The 16,666-nt window shown below is 45.3% G+C and overlaps 1 protein-coding gene across 2 annotated transcripts in view; it reads right to left on the bottom strand.

The window, feature by feature from the left end:
* LOC126544176 (uncharacterized) overlaps nt 1–16,666 on the bottom strand; it is a 93,186-nt gene that overhangs the window by 11,739 nt on the left and 64,781 nt on the right. Inside the window, exons 3-4 of one of the 2 annotated variants that reach the window (XM_055062473.2) lie at nt 15,589–15,723; nt 6,035–6,046 (exon numbers count right to left, since the gene is read on the bottom strand). In XM_055062473.2, coding sequence (XP_054918448.1) covers nt 6,035–6,046; nt 15,589–15,723 — 147 coding nt within the window. The remainder of the gene's footprint in view (nt 1–6,034; nt 6,047–15,588; nt 15,724–16,666) is intronic. The other variant, XM_055062474.2, reaches the window with a different exon arrangement.

The following is a 16,666-nucleotide window of genomic DNA, read 5'->3' as shown; positions in this document are numbered from 1 at the left end:
CGGTGCAATAAAGTTCCACTGAAACCCACCGCTATTGGTGAGTGGCTTAGGCCTTGCGCTGCTGAGCACGAGGTCGTGGGTTCGATCCCGGCCGCGGCGAGAGATGAGGGTGAAATGCAAAAAAAAAAAAAAAATGCTCGTGTATTTAGATGTAGGTGCACGTTAAAGGACACCAGGCGGTGAAAATTAATTCGTAGTCACCCCAATGAAAAATTTACTGCTACGGCGTGTCTTTTAATGAGATCACAGTTTCGCCGCATAAAAGCTTCAATATTCATGTCCCATTTGAAAGTTTGGCGCGCTTTACGAGGACAGCGTGGTGTCTTGTAAGCTCGCTAAGTTTTTTCAGCTGCATGCTTCAATGACAACGGGATAAATGAATGGCGGTGTATGCGGATGTGATTTTGCTTGAAACATTCACGCGGACGCTGCTCTGGGAACTGCCTAAGTTTGCGTAAGCATTGCGCCACATTCTCACTTCCACGCAGTCCAGTGTCATTACCAATGAAATGAACCTTGATCCGACCAGTAAAAAACGACAGCGCTGCAGCTACACGTATTGCTGCGGACGGCGGCACAACGTGAATTAATGAGGCGAGCAAACTACTGCAGCTGGCGGCGCGCTGATGGCATTCCGATCATTATAAGCCGTTATCGCCCCCTAGCACTTTATCCATCCGCGCCGGGCCATTACAAACCATGAATAAGCGTACTCCGGCGGCGTCGACATATGGCGCGATCCCTCGTGCCCTTAACTTGAAATCGATCTGCGATGGGAGCACACTGCGGCGAGTGCTGATAGCTTGGTGCGCGCTGTGTTCTCACCGGTTAGTTCACGTTGAAGCGAGATGGAGCACGAAGATTAATTCGCTCGTTGATGCGTGCCCTATCTTGAAAACGATCGTCTTACGTGACGGACGGACGTTTTTTCTCGTTGAGTAAGCACAGAAATGCTTACACATTTAAGCCTCTAGGCATAGGAAAGCCAGTACATATTGTTATCTCTTGCTGCTGTCGCTAGCGTTTCATGAAATGCCACTGTTAACAACAAGCCATACGTGTAGCGGCAGCAGCGCAATAGAACGCCACATCTTATCGTCGGGGCATCGCCGGCCTGTGCCGCTTGTTTATATTCAAGCACCGTATATATGTGGCGGAACTTTCAGTGGTCCTCCTGATAGCTATGGCGCGTTCTACGGAGAGCGGGGCGGATACGGCTTGTGAAAAACATGAATTCATGGAAGTGACGGCCACTACCCTAGATCTAGCAGCAAAATGACACAATACTCATAGCGCCTCCATCCACGGAAGAAGTCACAACACCCTACCTCATAACCGAACGAGCCTCAAATCCTACAGCCACGTGTACGAACAACAGCATTTCCAGTCTCGCTCCTTGCCCGAGCTGCGACAGACTAGAATCGCCTTCCTCGTGACATTGTGGCCATAGGTCTTTATTTTTACGAGTGTCAAGCCAGTTTTTGCAAAGTTGTCTTTAAATTTGTTTTGTTATGCGCCGGTTTTGCCCCTGCAGGCGACATCATTGCGGTCTAACGTGGTCGCGTGTGCTAACAATCAAAGGAAAGTATGTCTTATTTGGATCGTTAAATTTTTCTTTGAGTTGTACAAAATGTGCGTCCCCAATCCGACGGCCTGGTGGTCAGCCGAAGTGTAGTGATTATGAGGTTTCTTTTCGGACCATTGACGCAAGCACTTTTGACTTCACTTCGATTCTTTCTTGGGCCGGTCCTAGTTCCTTTCGTTTCTAACAAGACGTCAGAAGCAATAAACGCCTAATGCAGCACTGATATTTCTCCCAGAATAAAGAAAAAAATACAGACGGTCACCGACAGGGTAACCGACTGGGGAATTACGGTAAGTGCTGTGGTCTAAAAGGATCGAAGCCAGTCAAACATCCCGCAGTGGAAGGCGAGGCCAATTCCCCTTTCGGCGCGAAAACAGAAAGCTCGCATTATCGGCGAGCAAACTTTGTAAATCAATATCTGAAATTTACCGCGGCCCTAGAGGGTGTTCGATATAAGAGTGCAATGAGGCTCCTTCGTAGCGAAGGAACCGGGATAGTGCTTTAAAAGCTCAAAATGAAAGCTGATCCTGAACTTACCACGATTTCCTCTGAACACATAAGTGAACACTCAAGCGCATCCCATGAGCGGCCGAGTGCCGGCTGTTCACTATATATAGATAGCACGTATTAAAGAGGCAGGAAACTGCGATCGACTGTGGGTCACGTGACGACGATGGTGAAGCATCAAGCCGCAATCGAAGTGCGCTGTCCGTTAAATATACCGGACCTTCGCCCATTGTAAAAAAAAAAAAAAAAAAAGGCGACGCTGAGAACGGAAATTGAAAGAAGGTGGACTCTTTGGCGTGTCGCTATTGTGTGTATTTTATTTAGGTATAAGTGATACAGATGATGGCAGCAATGAAAATGAATAGGGCACTAAGAAATGGAAGCCTTATCTTTGACGCGGTCTACGCGGCCCAAAGAGCGAGATTGACACTAGGCCATTACTGGAGACGCGGTCGAGAGGCGTGCTTCTATCCTTGCTACGGCGGGAGGAGGGGCTATGCGTAATCTCTGGCCTCCAAAATGTTTTCTAGTGATCGCAATTGTATAACGTGACAGCCGGTCAATGTTGTTCAAGTTGTAGCGACAAAGCATCGGTGTAGCTTCATCACATCAGCGACCACTCGAGTTGTCGAGTCCGGGAGTTCTCCGCGTGACAACCGCTGGCGCGGACCTCATTGCAACGTTAAAAAAAAAAAAACTATGTAGACCTGCCACGCAAGCTGACCTGTCGCGTACTACCATTTCGGACTCCTCTCGAGGTCCGCACATGTGCTTAATCTCACATCCCATAAACTATTAGCAGCGGAGTGTATTGGAAGGAATGTATTTGGGGGCAATGGGCATACGGGTTCCTCGAAAGAAACGCCTAGTAGCCGAAGAAAAATTCGACCTGGTCCGGGACTCGAACCCAGGACCACCGCCTTTCCGGGGTAGCCGCTCTACCATCTGAGCTAACCAGGGGACTAGCAGATGGAATGTCGAAGTCGAATTTGCCAACTACTCGAAGCAAAGTCAAGCGATTGACGTAATAGTTCTGCGGAATGTTCTGCCTTATGGAGCAATGTTTCTTTCGAACGCAGTAAATTGGATTGAAATCGCTTCTGCGATGACTATGTGAGACAGCCATCGCCTTAGATAAAAGTTTTAAAAAAAGCTTAATCTCTGGGCCATTTTTGATTTCTCTATTGAAATACACTCAAAACGCAGAAACACTTACCTTCACGCGACCTCTCAAGTAACTTGCAGGAAATTTGTTGCGTTTGAGAGAAAAAGTGAAATACTGCCGACTGTCGTTAGACGAAATTTTATTTATTGCCTCAAATGTTACCATTGAAACTGCGGAAAACCAGTGTGCTATAGAAATAACAATAAGCAAGCACAAAGTTTAGAAGTCCGCAATTATGCACCAAAAGCAGATATCGCAGTTCTCTAAACTTCACCTGTTGGAACATCTAAGGCGGACAAACGCAATACAGACAATTTTCAGCTCACAAAAATATCTATTAATGCTTACGAGGGTGTTGCGAAAGTTCTGCAATGTAATCACACATTTCAAGTGTTACATCAATTTTGTCCGCTTTAGATGTCTGAATAGGTGCACTCTACGTGATTATTATATCTCTTTTGTTTGCGTAGTTACATAGTTGTAACAGAGCGATGAATTGGGCCAATAGGCGAGCGTACATTGTTCATGTACTAGAGTAAGGACAACAGAAACTGACACGTGCTTCTTCGTGTCAGTCCGTGTCTTCGCTTTTAGTCAGTGTCTCTCGCCCCCGTCAGCGTAAAGCAGATAATGCAGAAAAAATGAACAGAGTTGTAAACATGACGCCTCAGTTTTCTCAAATATTGCGATTTTAAACAATTCCCGTTAAAAAAATAATGCCATAAATGTGTATGAGTGTGCTGTGTTTTCCTCAAACGAGGTACGCTGTGTGTGCGTCAACGTGAACACTCCGACGCTTGTGAAACTGCTCAGAAACAACTGTTTTTTTCTGCGTGAATCAAGTTTAGAACTGTTGTCACTATTGTCTTTTCTCTATTTCTCGTTTGACATGTTTTTTACCTCATCTATGAATTAAGAGAAGACGATTATCCTACGCCGTCTTGCAGGCACCGACAACTCCTTGCATACAGTTAATAATAATAAAAAAATCTGCTTCCTACAGTCGGTAAGCTTGTACGTTTTCTTTCAAATGCAGAATACCTCATCAAATTCGGCGCAGTGGGTACCGAGAAAAACGATCTCTTCGTTTCCATGTATTCAGATAGGAACTGGTGAGGGAAACCTTTGCGTGAAAATTACGCAACTGTGCTGTCGAAACTCGGCATGATCCGTGGTCTGCTCTTGGAAGGCGACAAGCGTGGAAGCGAGGCTGCATCACATACAACTCGAAACTGCTGCGCGCACTAGTAGCTAATTTTTACGGTTAAAACTCTCCCCTTAATATCTTATACAGATTTGGAAAATACACGCAATTACGTTACTGTCACGGAGCTGGGGTAACAATGCACCGAATTTAGCTCCTAGCAACGTGATAACACAGGGTAACGCCGTCAGTAACACGGATAACATTGCCAAGGCATGAACAGTATAGGCGTTGGTACACAATGCTATTGCATACAATATACGCATGAGAGACCAGGCAAGAACTGTTCAACACGACATTTCACTAGTACAACACAATACAGAGCATAGAATGTCAGAAACAGCACACCGAGAAAGACACAGAAAAAGCTCACTATCTAAAAATTACAAGTTCGATCGCCTCCCCAACATGAGTGAAGATGAAGCTTCTTCAATATTATGAGTTAACGGGAATAATTATTTAGTATGTCAGGCGTCTGGCAATTTAACTGTGTGACATGGTTTGTTATCATTGCCTAAAAAAAATCCCAGTTGTAGCAGTACTTTTTTTGTACGAAGAAGTAAAACTGACTTGGCCTGCTCTAAGTTACGGGAATCTAGTACCCTGCAACCTTTGCTCAGAGCACTGGCGGATACAGAGGGAAGGCCCTGGGAGTGCGCTTCGCCACGTAGACTAACGCGAAGTTGTTGAAACCTGCCCAGCAACACACGGCGGCATCTTCGGAAAGCTAGACATTCTAACAGCAATGCGATGTGCGACATTAATACACATCGATGCGTACCTTGAGCGATAGAGACCTACTGCGATGAGTTAGAGCAGGACCAGAGATTGGTGTAGAGTACGAACCCTTGGCTACACGTTCATCCGAGCGTGTGTGCTGTTGTGGCGCACAAACGGTCTATTGCCGTCGAATTCCTATAAATTAGCATCTGTTAGACCGTAAGCACAAGATATACGACCCTTCAGGTCAGATAAAGTGTGTTCGTACGTTCGCTAGAACGCTGAGCAAGCCGAAGTTTTGCGAAAGCTCAGTGCTCACGGTCAATTACTGTAACGATAAGGGACTTTTACTTCGCGCACCTCAAGGCGAGTGTACGAATTTCAATGTGTACCGATTTCCTCATCTGGATTAACGAGTTCGGTTGAAATTATTTGTCGCCCACACGACAACCTCAGTGTGGCAGTCAGAAGAGGAAGCTGGAAGCGACTTGGAGATAAACTTAGGTGCGTTCGTCCCACGAGATGAATGCACGAATGAAACGGGTTTTATAGAGCCCTTGACCAAATAACGTGCCATTCGAGCATATTTTGCCCCCACGAAGTGGCTTCAAAAAAACAGCGCCGGCGAGCTTTTTCTGCATTCTTTTTCGTTTTTCGTCCGCAAATAGGCACAAAGGGATCTGTGCGCTTCGATGAAGATCCATTTTTCGACTTGAAAAAAAAAAAAAAAGCGTTATGTTTCTTTTTTTTTTACGTTAACTTTCCCTTCGGCATGGAAATACTTATGCTTTCCTTACTTAATGTATATTTGTAAAGATGAAACCACCTTGGAAACACGGCAAAAGATACTTACATGATGATGGCACTGCGAGCAGCGTTAGGAAGGAAAAATAGAAAGAATGCTAAGATGATAATCAAAAGATCAGTACTTTCACTAAAGTGATACAGTGTGCCGACGGCACTCGGTCGAAATGTGCAAATGGTGTGATTTATTTTGCGGTTGTTTCAATGCTTCGTTTAGGAGCTATCACAAAAGGCAACATCTATAGTAACAGCGAGAAAAAGTATGGCGCTGATTTCGTGAAACAAAGTACATGAACGCCACGGACCCGATGGACATTTCACTGGAACTCGAAATAATTTCACTGCAGACAGTAAACAGCCTCGAGATTAAAACGTGCGTCATCTCTCACTGAAGTGCTCGATTACAGGATTCGTTGGAATAACAGGATTCTACATTGATAGTCTACATTTCTAATACAAAGACTAAGTTCGTTCAATAATGCGATTTGCATACAAAGTAGACGTCTACAATTAACGAAACAAAGGAAGCTCCTTGGTATAATACCATCAACAAAGCGAAACTAATTGAGCTTGGGTAATATTTAATATTTATCAGCAGACATTCAAGGGTGCGTGGATTTAGGCGTTGAGAAGCGCATGCGTAAGAATACACGCCTCAATTCCTAACCACACGCTATCACTTGAATTTCGCGCAACGTGAGATACCGGAGTATTTAAGGACGCCATTAGAACCCTAAATAAAATGGTCACAAACAACACAAAACACGACGACACTTTGGCTTCCTGAAGTATCACTCAACTTGCCCACCAACAAGTCCCTTTGAATCATTCGTGTAGTGGTGACAACATCACTTTGGAACCGGCGAACTTAATACCTTCAATTTAATTTAAAGTGTGGGCACATTCAATTTCTTTTATGCGTTGCATATTGCAATCACTCAGTTCAGCCCTTGGGCGCGGCCGGGCAGCCACCATTGGGGGTATGAGCCATCATAGTGGCTCATACCCCTACACTAGAGTTTTATGCGTTGCATAGTGCAATCACTCAGTTCAGCCCTTGGGCGCGGCCGGGCAGCCACCATTGACCTTTAGCGCAACCACGTGACGTGACGTCAAGACAGCCGGAGGAAAAGCTGGGCCCCAACTCGCGCCTGTCGCGCGCGGCCGCAGCCACCACCTGACTCGCGCTCCTCCCGCTAGGGGCGCTGCGCCGGTGCGTGACGTCACGGACCGCGCAATATGCAACGCGTGCAATATGCAACGCATTCTTGGCTTAACCAAGCTAAGCCTGGCCATTTTTTTTCTCTCTTCTTAGTTTATCTCAACAACGCAACCATGTCGCTCAATACGTCACTGATTGCGTACGCTACTCATCCCCACATTCTATTTGAAATGAAAAACACTCCGGAAACATTGGAGTGTTGGCCTTGAGCGAATCAACGCCTCATTATACGGATGGCAGTTCGCGGTAATTGGTTAAAGGGGAAGTGGGAAGGAGGTTGTGGTGTTGATAAGTAAATTGTATGGGAGTAGAGAGTAATTGCATATTTTGTGCAATTGCAGCCCCCCCCTTCTACTTATCCTTCTATGTCTAAATAGCGGCCGCGTATTCCGGGTGTGCCTTGTCAGAGTGAACATACAGAAAGTGGGATGGCCGGGAGGGGGGAGGAGTTACTGCGCGCCAACTCCACGAAACGAAGTTTGATATAAAAAAAGCAGTGACTCATACAGAAAAAAAAATCACATTCACTCCGCGTGTACTGACAGCGAAAGGAGCCCTATTGCCAGCGAGTTGAAATCAAATACTGCTCTCGCGAGCACTAGTTTGTCCTTGAGGACGCACTTGAGCAGAACGTCCGGTACGTTATCTGCTATACAAACATATATGTATATTCTTTCAGGAAGTGCCTGCGAGCTGGCTACAGGGTCGGATTACAGACTGCGCGCGTCGCCATTCTGCAAACCGCGTGGATAATTGTGCAGGCAAGGACGGCGTTATCGACGCGAAACCGGTCACGTGAACGCCGCAAATTTGTAACTCCCAATTTCGCTCCGCCGTTCCCCCGCATTAATTCAACGATCCTGCTCACTGCGTGGCTGGCGGTCACGTGACAGCTTCGCTCAGCAGAGCGAAGGCGCAAGCGGCACCCCCAGTTCGTTCCGCGCCGAGCGAGAGGGAATCGTGATTGCGATGTAATTGGAAAATCGACCCCCTTTGGCGCATTCGGCGTAGCCGCCCACGTGACGTATACTTCCGCCGACCCTCCCCCCGTTTCGGAAGTGTCGAGTCCTTGCCATCGTATAATTGATTGCGAGCGATGACCCCGAGCTTGATGAAAATGAACGCGAAAAACAATGAATCAATACTTTACTAATACGCAAGTAATGACATAACAGAGCTGTCGGTGTTAGCAAGATGTGCAGTCACTCGCTGCCTTAGCTGGGTGGATATAGCGTTGCCCTTCTGAGCATGAGGTCGAAGGTTCGATGCCGGCCTGCGCGGCTGGATTCCGATGGAAGCTGAATCCAAAACCGCTCGTGTACAGTCCGTCGGGTGCGCGTTAAAAAAAAAAAAAATTCAGGTGGGCAAGGTTACACAAACTAGGGCGTAACTTATAAATAGATGCGGTTTTGAGACATGTGACACCGCAGAATTATCTAGCACGGCATGTCTTTTGCAGTATGCTCAAACCGTTGAACTGTGTTTCTGTTTTTTGTGTGTCTTGCACTATTATGTTGCTTCCTCGTTTCTATGCGGCATCGCACCGTGTGTCCCTAACTTTTATAGAGTCGTCTAGTTTTCCAATGTTGTTGTTAAGTGCTTATCTGGCTTTATTTCTTTCTAGTTTACTTTTACATAACCGAACAAGAACCTATGGTATGTGACCGATCATTTCGGCGTTCATGCATAGAAACGTGTACGAGTTGCGTTTTTTTCTTTAACGCGACAGCGTTAAGGGCCCCGTGTCGCAGAAAATCCGATGTCGGCGTCCGGCATCGTCGGCGTTGTCCGTGAGAGAAAAATCATCCCGAACGACACATCGCGAACCACGCAGGTCCTCCGCGCGGCGAATAGGCGTTACTGAAGTAAGTTAATTTCTCATAGTAAAATGCAGAAAATTCGTAACCTGCACTGAATGGCAGCTGCACTTTATTGGGAAGGCATCTAGTCCTTGACACGGATTATTCAGAGAGGCGAACATTAGTTGCACGAGATAGCGAAACACATATTGGCCTAACACTAAAATATAGATCAGTAATTAACATCTTGATGAATTACTTTACGGCACGCATTATAATTTACGAATTGCAGCCAGTGAGCTTACAAGGCCTACCCACTTGGAATGAATTTCCAGAATGACACCAGTTTGGAGACATGCGCTGTTGTAAGAATGCCCTCTTGTTCCACTTACTTTTCAAACAAAATGCTATTTCATGTATTGAATAACCAAAGTAACTGGAACGGCCACGTATTTTCTCCCATACCTTGCGAAATAATATCTCGAAACTGGTATTCATCCTGGAGATGCATTTCATTCGGATGCATCTTGCAAACTCACCTGCTACAATTTGTAAATAATAATAATAATAATAATAATAATAATAATAATAATAATAATAATAATAATAATAATAGCTTATTTCTATCGACGATAGAAGGGACTGCGGGTAAAAGTCGCTTGAGGAACAAGCAACTCGATTGAACCCCGCAGCCAGCTCCACAAAGCGGCCACCGATAGTACACGCATACATAATATAACACGTTTAAAACTAATGTACTTTCGCATGAAACAGTCACAGAAGTTAAATATGCAAGAAAGAAAAGGCAAGATAACGGTTTTTATTTATCGTGTGAGCAAGAATTTGTGCAATGTTCCTGCAGTGTTCGTACCTAAGTTTGTAACTGAATATGTGATTTATGAAATAATTTTGAAAGGGTTGCAAGTGCGTATGATGTTTTTTGCATAGAATGATTCGCCTGCGCAGTGACCATCTTCCACTATTATGTGTAACGAGTGGCGCACGAACGAGTGTTTTTATCGAGATTAGCTAACGCATGGAAAAACTTTAAATATTATTTTACCTCCCTTTTGAACGCCAGACTTATTATAAAGATTAAACACGCGGACTATATTTCCTTTCAAAAATGAATCTGAAGTATGCGAATTACATGGTACATTAAAAAGCGCTCGAACAAACTTCTTTTGCAGTATATGTATTCTTTCAACATTTGTATATGTACCGTAACGTAATTAAGAAGTAAATTATTGCATTCTTGCTGATTAATTGAATATGTTGAATGTGCGTCTCAAGCTAGTAATGTCCACTTCTTCAACTAATCCAGCTCAACGACAAGAATTATGCTATCTGCCGGAGGCGATATTTAGAAATTCTGGAAAACTTACAAATGCTTAACCCGTATAACGGAGGATGTTCTTCAGTAAGCTTCCTCTCAATGTAGATATGCATCGCGGTGGAAATGTTAAGCACGCGAAAATGAAAGTAATACCAGCAAGCGAAGGCCTCGGACTAGTTCCCCAGACTACGGCAGAGCGGGTGCCGCAATATCTCCAGGTGACCCGAGGAACAGTGGAGGGGATCAAGCTACAACCGGGGCGCTCCGTTGGTTCGGGTTATATGGGTTATGTTTGCATACAGGACGGGCTATATGCGATAGCGCACGTTCGGTCTGGAAGGCCCTGGCACGCGGAGGCTTTGGCGAGATCCCGACCGATGAACCAGTCTGGGTTCCAGTTTTGGTGTCCCCGTTGCCTCTTCGGTGTTCTCGAGGCGCCGCCAAAGTATGAAAAATTTGGAGGACGCTTAAGCTTCACCCTTAAGAGTGGAACGCGATATCATTCAAACACCCCTGACTGCTTTGCATGCTTCCCGGTGACTGCAGCTTCTGGAACAGCAACGTTTACAGGGAAACGCTGGAGGCGAACGGTATGCACGAAGGCAAGCTTTCTGGTTGAAACGCGGACTCTTGCGTCGTCGATCTCCTGTTATTGTTTCGCACTTTTAATGCTTCCGTCTCAGAAGAGATAACATAAAAGATATGCGCTGTAGGTATTTTTGTGCCATTACATTTGCTTGTGGGTGGCCGTGTTGAAAATTCCGAGGAATAACTTTGTAAAGAATGAAAGACAAGGTGTGAGCAACTTTGGTGGTAGAAGAGTGGTTAGGGTACGCGTGGTTCGGAATCGCCCGCTTTACCCAACCAGAGTTCGGGTACGTGCTAGTTGGTATTCCACTGCAAACATTCCATTACAGCGCATACATAGACAGAGAAACCGAAACAACGACGAAGACAAGCGCTGACTTCCAACTGATTTTTATTTTGAATAACAAGCGTATGTACCAAGACAACAAGACAAAAGCGCCCCCTCTAAAGCATGAAGCCACGACGAGTACGCATTCAAAATTCAAAGGAATCATGAGCGCCTCCTTAGGATGAAAGAGCTGTCTTTGAAAAAGGCAGTCTCTTAGCGAGGCATCCTACTGAAAAACACTATGCTTATCATAGAAGCAGCAGCAATCGCTGAACGTGACTCGGTTAGTAACCCGTCAATTGCATTAACACATAAAGAACTTGCTTTTCAGAGGTCAAACATGCACGCTCGTTCATCTTAAAGAGGCTGTCATGGTTCCTTTGAATTTTTAATGCGTACTCGTGGTGGCTTCATGCTTTAGAGGGGGCGCTTTTGTCTTGGTGTCTTGGTATACAGGGTGTTTTAGCGAACACTTTCAAAAAATCTTTTGAAGTTGCCAGTGGCGCATATCACGATTCTAGTTCGTGAGCTGGTCTACTCGAAGCGGCGGACAATACTTGCACAAAAAAATAGATGCAAAAGTGACTAATTAATAAAAATCCACTCATTAATTTTTTAACTAATTACATAATGGCTAATATTGCAATTTACAAATTATAGTCGCGGAGTTCACAAGGCGGATCCATCTGGAAGGAATTGTCAAGATGGCGCGAGTTTCGAGATATAAATTCACCAACTTTGCGGAGACACGCATTGGCGTTCCAGTTAATTTGTTAACAAAACGTCGTTTCATGCACTGAAGCACTGATGTATATATATATATATATATATATATATATATATATATATATATATATATATATATATATATATAAACGTACAACATACGAGGTTGTACGTCATAGTTTTCCATAAATCCTGTCCGGAAAGTCGTCTTCGTCAACTAGAGTTTTCTTTTTCTTTTTTCTGTCAGATTTATGTCACATTAAGGAAATAGCCGGAATTAATTTGTCAGCTTAATAACTGCTAATCTTATGGCGCAACTGCGAAAGCCTAGTTGTTCTTCCCACAGGAAACGTCACAGTCAGTAGTTGCCAAGGCTTGCGTTATCGCTACTTATTATTTTTTTTTTTTCGCGTTTCGAAGTTGCTGTGCCAAATATGAAAAGAAAAAAAGCGTGCGAGCGCATCGCGCGTGCTCGACAGCCAGGCTCCTCAAAGGTTTTTTTTTAAAAAAACTCACTTCATTAAGTGGCTGACGTCGCCACCACGTGAAAGTGACACCCTGTCAGCTTAACTGGTTTAACTGTTGGCTGTTGCTAAGAGCAATGACACGTTTCACTGCTACAGCAAGTCGGCTACTTAGCTTATACCGCGTTACGCGACTGCCTGCCTTTAGCGTCGGCTAAAAAGTTCATCGACGGCCTGTCACTTTTACGCAGTCGTCAAGCCAGTCTTTCGGAATAATCAATTTAAAGCTCGCTTTAAAGCACTGCCGTCTCGCGCGCGAGGAGACTGGGCGCTCACTTGTTTTGCATATATTACATATTTCGCGTCTGAAGTTTGAAATGCGGTAGAAGGAAAAAGGTAAAAAAAAAACGTAGCGGGCTGGAACGCATCGGGTATAATTTCTTTCGTATGTGCAGAGCCGTTTGGCTTTGTAACCAATGTAATGAGGGAATTGGCCAACTAACATCGAATATTCGGATAATGACGCATTACAGAAGATGTTGTTCAGTTCGCGGAAAGCTTCTGCTGATGGAACGAAAGCTGTGGGTCTCGTGGGCGGATTTCGTGCCCTGTTTTTTTTTTTCTTTTTTTTTGCAATAGCTTGAACCATGTTGGCTGTGACGCCCTATACACAGATATGTGCAGTGCAAACAGCCAGTTCTGCGATATAGGTGCCCCGAAAAAACGAGGTTGATTACGCCGTAATTCACCAGTCAATTTTCGAAGCGTGATACACTGCACTACATGGGCGTACGAAAGTGCGCTTGTGGGCCTTTTCGCTGCGCTCCCGGCGTTCTCTTCAAAAGGTAAGTTTTCTAGGCGAATCCTCCCGGATTTTTCTGACACTGGCTGCTGTTCTGCTTCTGCTGCTGCTCTCTTTCCAAACAGAGTGTACACACGACAGCTTTCGCAAGCAAATCGGATTATATGTAGTTCAGTTTGTGTCGCCTCAACCGGCGCTTCCGGTTGCCGGGTCTTTCCTCTACGGAGCTGTTCTGTGGAACAGCAAACACTACCTAAATATCCTGGGCATAAACAAGTACACGCGTTCGAGCCATATAATCTCTTTATTAAAGCGAAACTTTCTAAGCCTCCTTTCCCGGTGTTTGGTGTGTCGACCAGCCCGGCCAAGTTTATTGCCGAGTAAGCTGGGTTGATCCTGGAGATACTGAAATAGTAAAATTGAACTAATCCCGGAGATGACGCGTACGAAAGCGGGTCGATCCCGCAGATTGTGCGATCAGCGGTCGCGTGGATCACGTGGGTGGTGACGTACGGGGGTTTCCGCGTCGTGCTAACTTGCTGGGCAGGAGCTTTATCGTCGCGCTGCAGAAAGCGCTGCAGAAGATGAGCAGTTTTGTTGCATTTAGTTGACCGCTTCGCGTACATTCCAGACTGCGCGTTGGATCTGCGTAATCTCTCTACTTAAGGTGTATCGGGCTTCATAAGTGCTATCGCAGGATAGAAAGAAGCGCAAAAAAAGCAAAAGAAAGAAAAAGAAGTTCCAGGTCTATTGACTTTGCCGGTGAGCGTAAATATAGAATCAGCACTAATTCAAACGCGACGAGGTATATACATACTGAACCGCGCATTTAATCTGTTAAGTATTCTTTGCATGTACGTAAGCGCTGCGTATATGTGGTATCTTCCTTTGTGTCCCGTCTTGAAGCGTTGTTTTTGACGAACTAGCCCGTCAGTCAATCCTTGAACGTAAGACATGTTCTAGGCTATCTTTCCCTTTTCAGTTTTCAATTTACATCGGCGGTACGTGCTGTCGTTTGCGTCTTAAAATTCAGTTTGCTTCGTTAACTACAACCAACTAGTGCGTTCCTGGAAATGGTGGAGCGAAGAAAGAATGGTGGAACTGGGTTGGTAGTGGGAAGCTAGGAAACGAAATCACGCCATATCTGTTTGCCGAGTAATCTGAAAACAGAGTAACGCGTACTTTAAGGCGACTGCAACATGCAGACGCACGTGGTAAGCATTAGGTTAGGGTCACGTGGACACTGAAGAAGACAAACTCGGATGGAACCGGCACAGAGGTCTCTTTGATGTCCAATCTCGTCAGTGATACACAGAGCAAGCAGCATGCGCGTGGACATGCGGGCGCTGAGGGACGCCCTAAAAGCGTCTACAAGTGAAAAACGACAGTTTCTCTTTGGCACGGTTGTATGTGCGACTACAGGACCTCTGAGTCATTGCGTTGAGTTCTCTGCAGCATGCACAAGTATGTCGGAATTCTTTCTGTGAATAGCCCCACACCTAAACTGCCTTCCATGTACTACGGGTCGCATCAGTACTTGCCGCAATATGCCAGTTTCTTGCGAAGTAAGGCGGGCCAATCCTGGAGACAGTGCAATAGTAAATTGAACTAATCCCACAGATGACGTCACACACTTAGTCATGGGACCTTTCTAAATGACGTAATAGCGGGGCTGCTTTTTCAAGCGCACCTGCATGGTGCACTCGGTTTTGATGTTGCCTGAGTTGAGTGTTGCATTTCTATAATTAATAGCCTCGAATTAGATGCGAATAAAAATATTGTTTCAAAAATTGGAGAGGGGAGTGGGAAGGGGGGAGGGCCGTCAAAATATGACTGCTTTCAAATTTGCCATACAAGAAATTGCCCCCGAGGTTCTAATCAAGAATTAACTAGCGGATTTTTGATAACGAGCTTCTTCAAGTTTACGTTATGAGCTGCAGTGCACGACCGCCTCTCATAGCAACTCATCTTCAAAAATACCTCGTTCGCGCACGCCAGTAGCCTGTTAATAAAGTAATCTATATACCCTAAAAAGGCCCACTGTATAAAAGGCACAAGAGAATGCTTCAATTTGCGGTGGGTTGTCTACGAGAGCAGTTGTACGCGCTCGAGTCGCTGTATGGTGCAACGCCTTTGAGCTTCGAGTACGAGCTTCCGTCTTTACGTCGGTTAGGAAAAGACAAACGAACAACAACAGCACCGACAACACAGAAACAGGTGTCTTTACCATTTGAGAAAGCGCGGTATGCACGCGCGAGAGATACGGTTCATTTTATGAAGAAATAAACAAACAAAGAACGTCTCTCCCATTCACGGAAGGCGACGTCGCCGAGCTCACCTTTCTTGCAGTTCCTGGTGAGCTCCTTGGTGGGCTCGCACTTGCCACTGCCCCGCTTGAGGATGAGCTTGCGCTTCTGGGTGTTGGTGGAGCGGTCGCACTCTTCCCACGGCTCCTTCTTGTAGCGACACTCCTCTGCGGGCCCGCGTAGGGGGCAAGAGAGCAGGGTGTCAGACACAGACACCAATGTCTCGCACTTTGGCTCGCAAGAGGACGGCGCAAGTCTCTCCTAAATCTCTCTCTCGCTCTCTCTCTCTCTAAATTACTTGACCTGCTTTTTGAGGGTAATGGCGCGGCGTCGACACTTGTAGGGCTCACTCTGTGAAATTCAGTCTCAATTTGCGGCACGTCATTGTTGATGCTGAACTTGCAAATGCTATGTTGAGGGAAAGCTTTCAACCTACATTTTTTTTTTGGTGCTAATTTGTTTTTCACGAAAAAGAAGCGCTTGACATTTGCAGTTGCTTTGGTAGAGCTTACTGATGACGGACGCTAACGGAACGCCCTTCGTGTGTGTGCCTTTGAGTGTGCATTTTCCCCCTTTCCTCACTGTGCTCTTTCTTAACCCCTATCTGCCAAGCCCAGTGCAGGGTAGCAAACCGGAGACTAATATCTAGTTAACCTCCCCGCCTTTCCTCTTCATCTCTCTCTCGGTAGAGCTTGTTGGTGCGCTAGTGAAACATAGTTAGGCTTATTTTTTAAAACAAATATTGCACGGAAGAAGTAAGCAGGAGCACAGCAGAGAAGACAGGACGTTGCCTAGAACGCGCCCCGTTTTGATTATTATTGTGTTCGTGTTTGCTAGGTCTACGATAATGCTTAGTTTAGTAATACCTAGATGCGTTTAGCTCAAGCAGCAATTACATTTCCGAAGACATGAGGCTAGAAGGTTGCCGCCGGCACTCGAACCGCTAAGGCCATGGTATATATATATATATATATATATAATATTTCCCTCTTTTTTTTAAGTAGTGCGAGCGCCTGGAAATGTCCTGACGCTTATGTGCACGTAATCTCGTTTGTTAGTGTTTTTTTTCTTTGACGCTTTTTTATGATAGTTCATGTCATTTTAGTGGAA

The sequence above is a fragment of the Dermacentor andersoni genome, chromosome 10 (genome assembly GCF_023375885.2).
Source record: "Dermacentor andersoni chromosome 10, qqDerAnde1_hic_scaffold, whole genome shotgun sequence".
Taxonomy (NCBI): domain Eukaryota; kingdom Metazoa; phylum Arthropoda; class Arachnida; order Ixodida; family Ixodidae; genus Dermacentor; species Dermacentor andersoni.
This window is presented reverse-complemented; position numbering and strand designations above follow the sequence as displayed.